This window comes from Triticum aestivum, chromosome 5B (assembly GCF_018294505.1).
Source record: "Triticum aestivum cultivar Chinese Spring chromosome 5B, IWGSC CS RefSeq v2.1, whole genome shotgun sequence".
NCBI lineage: Eukaryota > Viridiplantae > Streptophyta > Magnoliopsida > Poales > Poaceae > Triticum > Triticum aestivum.
In genome coordinates this window covers 595,519,856-595,536,872 of record NC_057807.1, presented here as the reverse complement: position 1 = coordinate 595,536,872, position 17,017 = coordinate 595,519,856, and the positions used below count along the sequence as shown (strand labels likewise).

At 44.7% G+C, this 17,017-nt stretch overlaps 1 protein-coding gene across 3 annotated transcripts; it reads left to right on the top strand.

Annotated features, from left to right (window-relative positions):
* Nucleotides 1–448: 448 nt before the first annotated feature.
* On the top strand, nt 449–13,223 carry LOC123113507 (disease resistance protein RGA5). Of its 3 annotated transcripts, XM_044534764.1 has the most exons (4): nt 449–1,270; nt 10,389–12,322; nt 12,407–12,864; nt 13,028–13,223. In XM_044534764.1, the coding sequence occupies exons 1-3, from the start codon at nt 489–491 to the stop codon at nt 12,814–12,816; spliced, it is 3,126 nt and encodes a 1,041-aa protein (XP_044390699.1). In that variant the 5' UTR covers nt 449–488; the 3' UTR covers nt 12,817–12,864; nt 13,028–13,223. The 3 variants fall into 3 exon arrangements, with proteins under 3 accessions (XP_044390699.1, XP_044390700.1, XP_044390698.1); XM_044534765.1 differs by lacking the exon at nt 13,028–13,223 and having other exon boundaries at nt 12,402–12,640; XM_044534763.1 differs by having other exon boundaries at nt 450–1,270; nt 10,389–12,864.
* The last annotated feature ends 3,794 nt before the right edge of the window (nt 13,224–17,017 follow it).

Genomic DNA, 17,017 nt, shown 5'->3' with positions numbered 1-17,017 from the left:
AGCAGCCTTGGCCAGCCTTGGCATTGATTTCTACGGGAACCGAGGCGATGATGGCGACGAAGCGGCGTCTCGCTGACTAGGCAGGCCCGCACCCCGTTTGCGCCAAAACCGATCGCCCCGGCGCCCACGGGCGCCCCCCAGCGCGTCAGGTTCGGCTTGGGTCCGCCGGCACTAACTTTGGCACAAACCGGTGAAAAATGGACTCTTGGGGACGCGAGTGGACCATTTTTTCGGCGCCGGCGCAAGAAAATCGCCTTCGGGGCCGTGTTGGGGCGCGGCTGGAGATGCTCTAAGAAGAAAGACGTAGACTTACGGTCCGGTATCTATCAAGTCACACACTCCACACCGGAGGGACAGAATAGTATTCATCTCGAAGCGAAACATTGTGGAAAGAATCGTCTCTAAATAATCGATAAAGCTATATATATATATATATAGGTGCCTTCCTGATTTTTAACTTGGGTTGGGCTTGAGAGAGATAGTATAACATGATGGATGGCCAACCTATGGTGAGCTACTCTACAGGAGCAATAAACTCCCTTCTCGATAAGCTCACCAAAGTGAAGAAGCATCCCGATAAAATTCTAGATTTACGGAGAGCCCTGGTGGCTCTTGAATCGGATTTTTTCGGCAAGCTTGCGAGGCGACGGGAGATGAACTCGCAAGTCGAAGCGTGGGTGAAGCATGTGAGCGAACTGGTCTTCGACATGGAAGACTGGATCGAACAGAAGGGACATGAACAATTGGAGATTGAGGAGGAAATGGAAAATTTCCAGGCCCAGATCAAGCACGCTCGTGAGCTCTGTGAAAGGTACAATCTTGTTACTGAAGTTCGCACTGACTTCCATGGTCCTGCTGTTGTACCAGGCCAAGTGACAAAAACTGATTCGCGGCCACTTGTGGAGGACAAATCTGGTATCATCGTCGATGTCCCAAATCCAAGAGATGGGCTTCTCAAGCTTCTGAGAAGCGAGCATGAGAAGAGGCTAAAGACTGTTTTCATCGTCGGAATGGAAGGCCTTGGCAAGACCACTCTTGCCAAGGAGATATATGAAGAGCTTCAAGGGGAGTTCGATTGCCGAGCTTTCGTTACTCTTGGCAGGAGGCCATCCATGAGGGGGACTCTAATGGACATACTTCGTCAAGTGAAGTCCTCGCAGAAGAAGAATAAGGTAAAGCCGAAGACTAATCCTAGGTATGGCGGCGAAAAATCTGACCAGGATCTGGAAAACCTCGTCAGTAAGCTTTGGGACTACCTCGGCACCAAGAGGTACGTACTTGCAGCTCAAGTTCCAGTGCTCTTGGGTAATCTTTTTATTTTGACATTGCCAAATTTTCTGAAAGAAAGCACGCACGTAGTTATTTAAATATTAAGCGCAATATATATTTGACGAACTGTAAATGATGTTTAATTAGTCTGACGAATGATTCGCTTTCCGTCGGATGACTGCGACAGGCGCGCCCTGGGAAAAAAATAATTAATTTAAGTGACCAAGAAATCAAATGTCAGCCATCTTCTATCTATCTAAATGAAGGATGAATCGACGTAGACCGTTAACGACCTCACCACACCCTATTTTTTTTTACTTTCGATTTATTCATCAACTATCAAAATAGTACGAAGAACACAAGTAAAAAAATACATCTAGATCCGTAGACCACCTGGTGACGACTACAAGCACCGGAGCTAGTCGAATATGCGCCATCGTTTTCGCCCATCCCCCATCGGAGCCAAGCAAACCTTGTTGTAGTAGACAGTTAGAAAGTCGTTGTGCTAAGACCCCATAGGACCAGGATCAACGCACCAGAACAACAACCGCCAAACCCGTGGTTCGAGTGAGGTCGTTCCCAGGCAGTTCGTGTCCCAGCCAACAGCATGGTCGGACCTGTTCGACACCAACAACAATGTTGGCGCTCCACACAAGTTCCGACGCCTAGGGGACCTTATCGGCGAACCTGCGGGACAACCGCAACACCCCGAGATCAACAAGGATGAGCACGGAGCCATCATCAAGCACAAGGTGCGGCTCGTTACGAAAGGTTACGTATAACGCACGAGAGTGGACTTGCAGGAGGTCTTCGCTCTGGTGGCAAAGCACGAGCAAGGTGTACGCACTATAGAAAGCCCCCAGAAGGTGGACATCCTGACAAGGGCTCTTGGTCGAGTCCGATTCCATGAGTTGCACAACAATGTCGCGAACGTCAACGTCCAACCCATTCGACGGAGTTGAGGGAGAGATTGCGGGCTTCACCCCTGTCTCCAAGTAATTGTTGCATGGAAGTAACCTATTAGTTTTCTAGTAATTTCCTTAGCATTGTAAACTTTGACTAGAACGAGACTAGAGCTGCACATGCAAGTACGTGGTAGTTTCCTAGTAGTAGATAGGAATGTGCTATGCATATTCAACACGTAAGTGCCATCCGGGTCCTATACACGGAGCTGCTCCCCATCGGTTGTAAGCAAGAAGTATAGCAGTTTACTCCGCATATTAAATCAAACTTTACAAAGTTTGACCAAATTTATATTAAAAACATCAACATCTACAATACCAAATATGTATACTAAAAATCTACATTTAATATGAATATAACAATGTTGATTTGGCATTTGTGAATGTTAATACTTCTCTATAAAGTTTGATTAAATTAAAAATACTTTGACTTCGGACAAAACTTATATGCGGACTAAAAAGAACCTGAGGGAGTACTAGAGGCTGGGGTGTACATGTCTAGCTTGCTTGTGAACATGCTTATTTGATCTACAGAAGCCCAGGCAACGTATATAAGGTACAAATGCTGAAGAAAAAAGTGCACACAGTAGAAATTGATCATTATAGCATTCATCTATACATAGGAAGCAGACCAAGGCAAGCTAATGATGTTGTCGTATTTGTTGACATACAATCCGTAGTTTAGTGAAAATACTCGAGTAAACAGGTAGAAATCTCTCTTATAGGATATCAAGTTATAGGTGAATACTCATAAGACATATAAACAGGTACATGAAGCAATTAATACAGTTCAGAATACTCTTCACAAGGCCCTCAGGATTTTTTTTTAGAAAAGAAGGATGACCCCCGGCCTCTGCATCTGGACAATGCATACGACCACTTTATTAATTATTCTCACAAGACCTTACAAAGTAATACCACAGTAAGCCTAAAGCCGCCGTCTAAGCAACAAACTGTCGTTACACCTATCCAGTTGATGAAGGGGCGCAGATAGCCTGGGCCTAATACCAAACAGACATCGCAGCCAAACCTAACATCTAAGACCTGATGACCCATGCAGGACACCTGTGGGTCTCGCCGGTCCGGCGTGCACTCAGAGGCCGCCGCGCCAACTGCCACCGCTCCATCTTCAGAACTCTACTGATGCATCAACCTTACTCGGTCTAGCTATCGTCGACGCCACCACGGCGCTCAACGACACCTCCTCCCTGCGTGCAAACAGCTGAGCACGTCGCGATCGCCACTGATACACCTCAGCACCATGCTGTCAAGTACCACCAGCCGACACAACTTGGAGTCTTTGGAGAATCTGTCGTGCGTAGCACCTGTCGACCAGGCATGACAAAGCGTAGCACCTGTCGGTCAGTCAACTTGACATCTCCACCAAAGCTCCGTGCAAGACGAAGCCGCTCCACCTCCTGCCTCTGACTTCCAGCGCTGCACCACAAACGATGCTCCCAAGACAGAAACGACACCGCAGTGCCGCCGTCGTCCGATCTGGAACACCAGATCCTAGGGTTTCCCCCAGAGCAGCATGAGTGGATCGACAGTAGTTACACGACGATGCCTCCGTCAAGGTAACGGCGTAGAACGCCGCCATCGCCTGCCAACAGCTCGGTTTTCACCGGCAACCATGTTTCCCCAACTCGCAGCCGGGACTAGATGATGTATCCCGAGATCCGATCACCAAGCCTCTGGCTGGCCATCTCTGACGAAGAAGATGACCACCACCATTGGCTAGCGAGACGACGCGAGATGAAGTAGGGCGTTGCCAGTGTGCGTTCTGGCCAGCACCACCGGCGCTCGCCCCGTCCCGGACCACGCCTCATGACCGAGGGCAACGGCAAGCGCTGCCCCGACGAGGACGCAGACTGGAAGCCCAGATCCGGTCCACCTGCGCGCCGCCACATGGCCACCACCAACCGCCGTTTAGGGGCAGCCCCGCCGCCGTGAGGGACGCCGCCCCACGGCAGCAGGCGCCAGCCACCGGCGGAACTCCGCCTCGCGCCACCGGCCTGTAAAAAATATAATCAAAAGCATTGATGAACTAATACTTTTTTTGAACCGGGCATTATCCCTTTCCATTACTCAACATAACGGAAATAACAACAGTTCAACATGCCCAACAGGAAACACAGAAAGGGGAAGCGGGTTCAAAGCACCACTGGGAAACCCACGGTGAGCACCCGTCATCGAGCAGCTCACTATGGGGCGAAAACCCAGTGGCACCTGAAACGATTCCAGAAAGACTCTAAGAAGTTTCGGCCCTCGATACAAGCCTGATCAGATAGGCCACACCCAAAAGCTCGCGCAGGAGCATAAAACTAGCCAACAACCAACCAGTTCAGAACACATCAGACACTCCACGCATCCAGAGAAAGGCCATCGGGAGAGCGCTGGCTGAGCACGAAGATGGAAAAGCTCTGCCCAGCTTCATCAACCATTACGCGTCGCATCTCCTGGCGCAGCACAGATTCTCATCATGTTCGAAGCATTCATCCTCAGCATCTTTACCCCTCGCTCCATAGCCTCCCAGTCTTCAGCGGACAATAAACCTGCCCAATAAGAGATGTAACCACAAGCAGAGTATACCACATCAAAAGGAGATCTCAGCTCTTTGAGCTCAAAGATTTTTTTGTTACGACAATTCCACATAGCCCAGCACAAAGCGGCCAAGCCAAAGGTGTAAAATCTTTCCTCGTCAGGAAGGTAACAGTAGCACCACGCAAAGTATTGCCACAGATCATTAGGGCAACGATCAGTGCCAAAAACACACCCAACTGTCCTCCACATAACTCTAGCAACTGGACAGGTAAAGAATAGGTGATTAGATGTTTCTTTCTTATTGCAAAAAGAACACATCGGCCTACCCAGCCACCCACGCCTGCTCATGACATCCCTTGTCAGGACCGAATACTTTCAAATGGAGTTTGAATTGATCTGGGAGCAGTTGCAATGTCCCACAGCAACACCACCTTACACCACTCGATATGCTCTACATTGCAGCTGCCGACACCCACTACATTTATCAGAAACCTGAGTGACAAATACTTGGAAACAAACAATAATACAGAACTGAATCAAAAGAAGAACTAAACCTGAGTGGCAGTCATATGAGGAAGCAGTACAAAGTTTAGTAACGAACCCAAATCAATCGAAGGGACATGTTTTACAGAAAAGAATATTCGTCTTCTTGGTATCAACGTACCTGTACATAGCATTACATCATGAGCGAAAGGAACAAGTTCAAAACTAACATCTCATATTAATATTAACCCATCTAAAAGGGGAAGCATGGGATTCTGACAAGGACATACTGTTTCCAGAAGCTAATTAATACTCGTAAGATCTACAGTAGGTACAGATGTTGCAGAAGTCATACTTTCTGAAGCTTTCAAAAAAGATATTCATTGTCATTTCCCAGGTCAATCAGCATAGCCTATTGAACACATTCAAATGTCTCCTTCAGTATTTGATAAATTCAGAATTAGTTATTTTTATTTACAACTCATGCAAGGTACTTTTTTTCAGTTTTCCTCCTATTGAGAAGGAACTAGAATAACAGATCAGGTAATTCCAAAAGAAGCTAAGAGAGGAGCATATAGTGTTACGTAGATACTTTAGTTTTTCAAGGAGATACTTTTTGGTCAGCTATCCAAACATGTTGCATTTCACAGCCGTGAAAATGTGCTACTTTGGATTCGTCCTCCCATACACAATAATTGTTTGTGAATGGAAGATTAGGGCCAATCAGACCAACAGTGAATCCTTTCTTTGCTTTGCTCATTCTGCAGCCAGAGATAGCCAGGCTGGAGGACCACATCCATCAGCTATGGGCAACAACTACAAAGATTCAGATAACATAATCAACTACTTGAAGAATGCTACCAGACACTAATGTACTTAGACAATGACAATTAACTTTGAAACCAAATTAATTTATCCTTGAAGAAAAAGAACTAAACAAAAATTTCATACATGCTGAACATTTTTTGAAATACACATTGTCAAAAAATTTCAGCATGTTTTAAGAAAATGTTCAACATAAATTACAAAAATGTTCTTCGTGTATTAATAAAATTGATCAACATATATTTAAAAATATACAATTTGCATTTAAAACATGTTCAGTGTGTATTACCAAAAGTTCAATATATTGAAAAATGTTCACCGTTTGTAAAGAAAAGTTCATCATGCATTAAAAAAATGATCACTATACGAAGAAAAAATAGTTCAGCATACATTATTTGAAAACATGTGCATCATATATTGAAGCCTATCCAAAAAATGTTCAGTAAGTATGTTAAAAATTCAGAAGAAAAACCAACCCACTGAATGAAAAAAAGGAAGAAAAACCTACAAATAAGCCAAAACCAGAAACAAAAATAAAACATAATAAGAAAAATGAAACGAAAAGAAACCTGGGCGAACGAGCCCCAGCACGCCTATTTTCAGTTAAGTGCACGAAGGTACCACAACTAAGGCATCACGTGCGGAGAGTTAATTGCACGAAGATACCACAATTGAGGCAACACATGCAGATTGGTACAACTTTTCATAATTTCTATATGTCAGTATCAAGTCTTAGCTCTTACAAAAGGTTTAATTTGCGTACAAACGTCAGTTAATTGCACAAAGGTACCACAATTGGGGCAGCACGTGCGAATTGGCATCCCTTTTCACAAGTTTTACATGTCAGTACCAAGTTTGAAGCTAGCCATTATAAAAAGGTCTAAATCACATACAAACACGTATTGACGGCGTACCTGATCGGTGGGGCTGTTAGTTAGGTGCCTATTTCGCATGATTTTTTGCAAAATGCCTCCTTGCTTTATACGTAATCACATAAAGGTCCATTATTTTTGCTGAAAAAAGTGTTGTGAGTGACTTTTTTTGTTTGCAAGTTTCTACGGACTCTTTTGAAATTTCCGTCAAATTGGAAAAATATATAAAAGAAACAAAAAATAACGCGCCGACAGGAATTGAACCGGCGACCCGTTGTACACAGTGTGCGCGATAGCCAACAGACCACTGCGACCGTCATGCTAGAGCTCAGGCAGAACTGGGCCGGCGGTTGGGCCCAACGAGGACTGCGAACTTTTTCTGTTTCACGTTTTACTAGTGCACGTGCTGGGGCTCGTTCGTTGCCCAGGTTTCTTTTCATTTCATTTCTCTTAGTATTAGTTTTGTTTCTGGTTTTGTCTTATTATTAGGTTTTTCTTCCTTTCCTTTTTTTTTCATCCACTGGGTTGGCTTTTCTCCTGGATTTTTAACATACTTAGAACATTTTCTAAGATAGGCTTCAATATATGATGAACATGTTTTCAAATACGCATGAACATTTTTTTTAATGTACGCTGAGCACCATTTTTGCGTATAGTGAACATTTTTTAATTCACGACGAACTTTTCTTTACAAACGGTGACCAGTTTTTTAATATAATGATTTTTGGTAATATATGTTGCACATTTTTGCAATATACATAGAATAGTTTTCTTAACATATGATGAACATATTGCATAATGCGCGGTGAACTTTTTGTAATATATGATGAACTGTCAAAAAATGTTCAGCACGTATTAAAAACTTATTGTGTAAAATCATTCTTGCATTTCAAGAAACACGTCTTTTTTTAATAAAAGCTGAACAGTTTTAATGCATTTCTAAAATATATTATGATTACACAATTGTTTTTAATACATGTTGTCAACTTTTGAAGTAAGTGTTCGCTTAAAAAAATACAATCAATATACGAGTAACACACAAAAAAAAACTCTGTGTTGAGCATATAATTCTTTTCATAGTTGTGTATTTGAATAATATAATGAGGGAACACAATAATTGTGCATGCTTGTGGTCCTGAGTGAAGACACATAATTTTTGGACCATGCATGTGTTCTAGTATGTGCTTGACACTTAATAATACTAATACGTAATCGCAAAAAATAGTATTAATATCATGATTAAAAAGAATGAGTAACTCAGCCGCGCGCAGCCTCGCTCGGCCTAGCGTATCCACACTAGCATAAAAGAAATTCCCCTGCAAAATGATGTAGCTTTTGCTGTATCGCTGTGGCTAGTGCGCACAGCCGGAAAACCACAGGTTGACGGTTCGAATAGTGCGGGTGGGCGTAGTTTTTCATTTCTTTTATTTATTTCTCCAATTGAACGGATACTTTCAAACTAGTCCGATTCGGTGGTGGATACTTCTTTTATTTATTTCTCCAATTCAACGGATACTTTCAAAGTAGTCTGATTCGGTGGTGTATACTTGTAAACGAAAAACAATTCACTCACATGACCCTTTTCCCGCAAAATAATGGGCATTTAAGCAAGCGTTTTTTTGGCCCGTCTTTCAGGTACACCCTCAATACATGTTTATACGGAATTTATATCTTTTTTAACGGCTAGCCTCAGACTTGATACTGACGTGCAAAAATTAGAAAAAGTGATAACAATCCACACGTACTGTCCAATTGTGATACCTCCGTGCAACTAACTCGAGTTAACTTGATTACATGAAGAGGAATATAGTTTACAGAACCAGTGACAATGGACAGTTACCACCACACATGGATCAAACAAATCAAGTTTGTGATATAATGGATCAAACTGGACACTTTTCTCGGTACTGACCAATTAGCACCGCAAATTGATAGACGAAGAGAAAGATGGCATCTATATATGTGAATTAAGCTCGGTTGATTTGAGCGTACGGATGCTATTTGTGTATTAATTAGAGACAATTGTACACAATGCGTTGCAAGGTAGAACAAAAAATGTGAAAAGGGGTTGAATAAACTTGTAGAGAGGCTACCAACATAACAACAGGAATCCTTTTTTTACCAAAAGGAAAAGCAGCAACCTGCACAGTGCTCCATGAAATGTACGGTGGATAAGGGGGTTAGGGAGAGCATGTAAAGCCATTGCCCTATAGGAGCAGCGGCGACCTTCCCTTTCGTCCCTCTGGAGTTGTTGCACAAATACACTGACCTATATGTTAGAGAGGCAGAAAAAGGGATCAGGACACACACACACTTACGCACGCACGCACGCACGCACACACCGGGGAGGCACCATGAGAAGGCATGTGCAAGAGGATGATCTGGTAAGGGGGTACGTGCTCACCTCAGCTTGATGTGTCAGTCGATTCTTGTGGCGGTGCAGATCGAGCGACCAATGTAGGGAGGTGCAGATCAAGCGGCCGGTGTAGGGCACTGCAGATTGAGCGTCGATGTAGAGGATGAGGACATTGCCGCAGTGAAGAAACTGAGGCAGGGGATCGAGCAGAGCTGGAGGCGAAGAAGACTACATACAAAGCGTGCTCGGCGCCCCCCTTGTACAGCACCGCCCAGTCGCTAGCCTTGCTTCTCGCGCCGCCGCTCAGGCTCGCCATGTCCAGGGAAGGAGGCGTGGGTGGAGGCACGAGGGGGACGGGGTGAGGAGCAGTGGCGGCGACCTCGGTAGCAAGAGAGGAAGGAGAGGGGTGCGACAGGGATGAAGGCTAGGGTTTCACCCAATCAGGCGACATCTTCTCCTTACGCGTAGCTCAGCCAGCCACGGGAAGCCACACAAGTGCCTTGATGTGAAATCTCCAAACTGCCCTCAGCGGCCACCCAAATTTGCAGCGCAGTGGCACGTCCCATGCGCATATCCACGGCTACACCGGGCACACTCACGCCCAAAGCCAATGATAGTGGCGGCCCACCCCGTCTGGGTCCCGCTTGCCATGGAGTGTTAGGAAGGCAACACGTGTGAAAATTGGCGGACACTATTCATTGGTTGTCACATCAACTCCGATCCGACGGCCAGGATCGTTTCATCATAAAATCTGACGGTCGGAAGTATTTTGGACACGCAATCTAACGGCCGAAAATCCAAGTGCCCTTAGGAGGCTTCATTTTGGTCTAGAATGTAACAATAGGATTTTTCCATGTTAGTACCAAGATTGGGGCACGCGGCTGCAGAATGGTCTAAACTGCATATAAACACATATTGACGCTGAAACTGACCGGCGGGGACCTCCTGGCAGGGGCCAACGTGGCATGTTCTTTGAAGTTCCACGTCTTTCTCGCTATGTTTTCATCACTATACTTTACATACATTATTTCTGAACTTTCACCGTAGCATATAATGATTTGTAATTTAATATTTCAGGTATTTCATCTTAGTGGATGGCGTATGGAGCACACAGGCTTGGGGAATCATCAATTGTGCTTTACCCAACAAAAACCATGGAAGCAGGGTATTAACAACAACTTGCATTAGCGATGTTGGCAAGTTTTGTTCTGTACGTCCCACTGATGTCTATTGGATGGAGACACTAAGTGATAAAAAGTCTGAAGTCGTATATGAGCAAGAAACAAAACGAGTTAAAGAATGGCCAGCTGAAGTTGCCACAAATATGTTAAATATGTGTGGTGGCATGCCATTGGCTATAATTATTGCAGCCGGCATATTAAGTACGAAAGATGAAGAACTCCCGGAGCTCAACATGTCTGTTGTTTCATCACTAGAGCAATATTCCACGTCAAAAGGGATGGCAAAGATACTCCAGATAAGTTATGCTGCTCTATCCATGCCTTTGAAGTCGTGCTTGCTTTATTTGAGTATTTTTCGTGAAGATTATACCATCAAGAAAGATCGTCTGATACACTTATGGATAGCGGAAGGACTTATTCCTATAAAAGATAAAGAAATAAAATGTCAAGAAATAAGAGATGAAGAAACAAGATGTGAAGAAGTGATAGTTGACGGAGGAGAAAAAACAAGAGAAAAAAGGGGTGAAGAAAAGAGACGGGAAGAAACAAGTGGTGAAGAAAAAGGAGGTGAAGACACAGTTGAAGGAGGAAAAGGAGCAGGAGTTAAAGAAAAAAGAGGTGAAGAAATAATATGTGAAGAGAAAAGCAGTGAGGAGAAAGGAGCTGAAGAAACAAGTGGCGGAAAAATAAGATGTGAAGAAGCAATCAGTGAAGAAAAAGATGGTAAAGGTGACGAAGAAAGCTTGTGGGAGACAGGGGAGAAGTACTTCAACGAGCTTATCACGAGGAGACTCATTCAGCCAGTGTTCGGCTACGATGATGACCAGGCAGTGGGTTGTACCGTTCACAGTGTGATCCTTGATTTCATCAAGTCACTGTCGTGCAATGGCAACTTTGTTACATTCGGTGCAGATCTCAAGTCCGGGCTGTTTCCAGGTAGCAAACATACGGTTCGGCGATTCTCGCTCGACTGCTATGACGACCAAGACGAAGATGGCACCTTGGCCTCGATCGCAGTTCACCTATCTAGAGTGCGATCGGTCACTGTTTTGGGAGATATTCAAGGGATTGCTGGCTTTTCGGCCCTCACAGTGTCTGGGGAAATTCAAGGGACGTCAGTCCTTCCGTCTTTCAAACTTATACGAGTACTGGATCTGGAAGATACTGCTCATCTGAGAAAGCATCATCTTGAAGGCATTGGCGGATTGGTTCTCTTGAGATACCTGGGACTTGCAGGGACTGACGTCGATGAGTTACCAGAAGAAATTGGGGAACTAGAGCAGTTGGATACCCTAAATTTGAGGCGGACAACAAATCTGAACACTTTGCCTGCGTGTATAGCTGAACAGATAAGGTTGGCACATCTGCTAATTGAAGCTACTGTCAAACTGCCCAGCAAGATCCTGGAAATGCAGGGACTAGAAGAAGTATCGACAATAGGTGTCGGCAATAGCAGCTCAATCGGCTCAGTCGTACAGCTCCTGAAGAAGTCAGAGCGGCTGAGGGTTCTCGGCTTAAGATTTGATCGGTCACACCTATCTGATGATGAGAACGCAAGAGCCCTATTTGAGCAGGTTGCAAACTGTACTAAGCTTCGTTCCCTGTCTCTTGATTGCCTTGATAATAAGTTGCTTGACTTACTGCTCCGGTTCCCTCCATCTGATGAGCTCCGAAGATTTGAGCTGAAAGTCTCTGCTCCACTTCGCAGAGGACTGGCCCCTCTTGTCAGCGTTACCCACATGGATATTGAGATTGTTCGGTTAAACAACGAAGGTGTCCGTGTCCTGGGAGGCTTGCCTAAGCTAGTACTTCTCAAGTTAGTATCTTCAGGTATCATCGAATCTAAACTTAAATTAAAACGTATCATCGAACCACAGTTATTGAAGAAGATCGTCCGTGTGACCATGAGACTAGGAAAAAGGATTCCATTGACGAAGAAGAAGGGTATAAACAGTAGGTGCACCGTCAGTGGGGATGATGGCTTTAATTGTCTTAAGGTGTTCTCGTTCAATTGCCTATCTGGGGGGACGGAGCTGCGCTTCACATCAGGAGCCATGAAGAAGCTTGAAAGGCTATCCCTCCAATTCTCTGCACTGCAAACAAAGCCTCGGTATGGAAACTTCAGTTTTGGCATTCCGTGTCTCTCTTCTCTCACACATGTCCATGCCACGGTTAACTGCAAATCTGCTAAAGCTAAGGTGGTGAGGGATGCGGAGAAGGCAATCAGAGATCAAGTAGCTATGTTGTCCTCGGTACAAACAGCAGTATTCAGCACAAACAATACTTCTTCCGGGACAAAGCAAACAAGGCAACTACTTCCCTAGAATTGTGTCTACAAGACTATCTCCAGCGGCAAGGAATGGTTAATTTAGGCCCTGTTTGCATTGTCGTTTTCATACCTAATACACTTGTAAAGAATACAAGCCTCCGCCCGTTGTTTTCGTTTCCACCTGAAAACTGCACTGGGCCGGTAAGTTACACCCGTATAGAAAATACAACCGCATTTCAATACACCCATTCCAAGCGCAGCCTTAGTCGTAAGTTAACATCAATTCTGTCTTTGTGCTCATATGCTTCTCTGTATTATGTAATAAATGAAACTGGGCTCTCTTTCACGTAGCGTTGTAAGTGTCACGCTCATACCAACAATCTTGTTTCCGACTCGACCAAATACATATGTACTGTACTATTTGCTTGCTTTTCTCCTTGTGTGATCGCACGTTTTGTTCCATTTAGAAGGTCTGCACTGTCAGCAATCATTTATCTCCATATAAGTTACACAGTGGTACGCACATTTTTTATTTTTTGAAACGAGGCAAAAGATTTGCCACTCCAGTAATTACGTAATATACCGCCAGCCAAAACCACCGGCAAAGGTCCGACAACCGTCGGAAAAGGCTGGCCGTCGACATAGATGGCGTCAGCAAACCTCTAATAGACTAATACCCGTCGGCATATATAGATATCATGACGGTTGTAGTGAGCCATCGGCATAGGTGCCCGGCCGGCAAGCCTCTAATACCCGTTGGCATACAAAAAACTGTCGGTATATATAGATATGACGATGGTTGTAGTGAGCCATCGGCATAGTTACCCCGTCGGCAAACCTCTAATACCCACTAGTAGAAAATAGGGCTTTGGTCCATGCCCGAAAAGGGCATTAATCCCGGTTCTCCTACGAACCGGGACCAATGGGCGCATTAGTCCCGGTTCGTGAGGCCAGGGGGCCGGCCGGGCCTCGGGGGCCATTGGTCCCGGTTTCAGACACGAACCGGGACCAATGGGCCTCGCTCCTGGCCCACAACCTTTAGTCCTGGTTGGTGTCTGAAACCGGGACCAAATGTGGTCCTTTAGTCCCGGTTTTAGCCATCAACCGGGACTAAAGCGAGGCCTATATATACCCCCCGCCCGAACAGAGCAGTGCACTGCTCTACTTTTTTGCCCGGCCGTGGGAGAGCTTTGTGGTGCTCTAGCTCACCTCCTATGCACATGAGGTGTTCGATGAAATGCCCGAGCCACACTTAAACTTTCTCCTCTCGAAGCTCCTTGCCCAAACTCCATTTTCCTCAAGATTTGTGTAGGTTTGGCGGTCCATCCTGTCCCGTCCCCGTCCTCACCGCTGTTGATTGCTCGCGCTAATCTCGTCGTCGGCACCACCGTGGTGAGCCTCTTGTTCTTATCTTCTTTCTAAAAGAAAAAAATTTCTTACTTGTATGATTTAGATTGATACTTATAAAATTTTCTTACTTTTATTATTGTTTGTTATTATATAGTGCGATGGTTTTGGCATCCTCCCTCATCGACCCTCATCATGTGTATGATTCAGATGTGGTATATACTATCTTTTATAACTATTTGTTTCATTTAGTGTTTATGACAATTATGCCGACCAACGTGACATAGATGTTTTATCTAGGAGGTACGTGAACCGGAAATTCCAACCGACCCTCTTGTCGAGAGGTTAAATTTAGTTGAAAAAGAAAACGATTACTTGAAGAAAATTTTGAAAAGAATTGAGGAGGAGAAGATGGCATTGGAGTTGCATGTTGCGGATATCGTCGATGATCAAAGGATCAAGATGGATAAAATACGCTTGAAGATTAGAAAGATTAAAAAATATGCCATTCATAATAAGGCTTGGTATCATTATGCCGTTGGATCAATTGTTACCTTAGTTGCGATTATGATCGCATATGTTGTTGCATTGAAATGTTTTCCATAGTTTCAATGTATGGTTTAATTAGATGCTCTAGAGAGCTATATGTTGTTCAATGAGAACTATGTATGAACTTTATGTATTTATTTTTCAGTAATAACATTTGATCACTACTGTACTTTGGTTTTATTGTGATGATGAACTTCTATTATTTTATCCACTTCTCTATTCATGATGTTCTGTAATGGTTTTTGCCACACTTAATTATATATAATGCATGCAGATGAACCGGGAATGGATGTACAGTGACATACGCACCTCCGAGTACATTAAGGGCGGGCATTATTTTCTCGAAGTGGCTAAGGCAAACAAGCAGAATGGTTTTATGTGTTGTCCGTGCCCTATCTGCGGGAATACAAAGTCTTACTCTGAAGCGAAAACCCTTCACATCCACCTGCTTGAGAAGGATATCATGCCACACTATAATGTTTGGACCAAGCACGGAGAAAGAGGGGTTATGATGGAAGACAATGAATAAGAAGAGGATGATGACAACTATGTGCCCCCTGAATACGGTGATGCTGCAACGGCAGAAGCTGAAGATCAAGAGGAACCGGACGATGTGCCCGATGATGATCTTCGCTGGGTCATTGTTGATGCAAAGAGACAATGCGAAAGTGAAAAGGCAAACGTGTTAGAGGATCATAAAAAAGGTTGTACCCCAATTGCAAAGATGGCAACACAAAGCTCGGCACCACACTGGAATTGCTGCAATGGAAGGCAGACAATGGTGTATCTGACAACGGATTTGAGAAGCTACTAAAAATATTGAAGAAGAAGCTTCCAAAGGATAATGAATTGCCAGACAGTACGTATGGAGCAAAGAAGGTACTATGCCCTCTAGCTAGGATTGGAGGTGCAGAAGATACATGTATGCCCTAATGACTACATTCTCTACCGTGGTGCATACGAGGATTTGAATGCATGCCCGGTATGCGGTGCATTGTGGTATAAGATCAGACGAGATGACCCTGGTGATGTTGACGGCGAGCGCCCCACACTACTAGGAAAAGGGTTATAGATGAAATGGATACTAATGGTGCACCTGACATGTGATGCGCCACTACTATATAGCAGTGGCGCACCATGTGCTGGTGCGCCATTAGTGTCCTCCACACTAATGGCGCACCAGACACATGATGCACCACTAGTAACAATTTTTTTTATTTTTCCAAACATACTAATGGCGCACCCAGGCACACTGCGCCATTACTAGTTCTAACTAGTAATGGCGCACCAGCCACATAGTGCGCCACTACTGTATTTTTTAATTCTTTTTTTTGCAAAACTACTAATGGCGCACCGTGGCGTAGTGCGCCATTACTAGTTTAAACTAGTAATGGCGCACTATGCCATGGTGATGCCGTTCGAAAGGATGAATGTTGTCATCAAAGGATATGTTCGCAACATGTCACGTCCAGAGGGAAGCATAGCCAAGGGCTTTCTAACCAAAGAGTGCATCTCCTACTGCACGAATTATCTAGGCATCGAGAACCCCGTTGGTCTGCCTGTCAACAGGAACCTCGGCAGGCTCGCTGGATGGGGTCACCGTGAGGGTCGCCGCGAAATGCATGTCGACTTCGAGGGTCGACTCGCCGACTTTGAAAGAGCAAACCTAGTCATGCTACAACACATAGACGTGGTCGATCCTTGGGTGGTAGAGCACAAAACCTTTATTGAGAAGACGTACAATGACCGAGGCCAATAGAGGACGGACGGAGTTATAATCAAAGAGCACAACTCATGTTTCATGCGTTGGTTCAAGCAGAAGCTTCTGTCGTACCCTTTACATGAGGATTCTTTCGCGGAAGAACAACTCATATTCACCTTGTCACATGGAGCCGAGCACAACCTGATGACGTATGAGGCGTACGATATCAACGGTTACACATTCTACACCGAGGGAAAGGACATGAAGAGCGATGGTTATCAGAACTCCGGGGTAATGATTAAATCCTACACCGGTAACGACAAGGACAGATACTACGGAAGGATCGAGGAGATCTGGGAGCTGAGCTACGCTGGAGAGAAGGTCCCGATGTTCCGTGGCAGATGGGCCAAGAGCGTCATAAAAGAAGACCGGTATTTCACCACCATGGTTATACCCGAAGCCAAATCCAAGACCGCGGGCGCAAACATCACCGTGAAATATGAGCCATGGGTATTGGCTTCCCAAGTGGACCAATGTTTCTGCATTACCGACCCGCCAAAGCCCAGTCGTGTTGTCGTGAGGAGAGGTAAAAGGAAGATCATCGGAATGGATGGAGTCGCCAATGAGCAAGACTTCGACAAGTACAGCGACCCGAAGA

Excerpts from the sequence above, each read along its gene's own strand:
- LOC123113507 (XM_044534763.1), top strand. The coding sequence starts at position 489 with ATGATGGATGGCCAACCTATGGTGAGCTACTCTACAGGAGCAATAAAC. Across the intron at positions 1,271-10,388 it reads GACTACCTCGGCACCAAGAG|GTATTTCATCTTAGTGGATG; the intron begins GTACGTACTTGC and ends TTAATATTTCAG.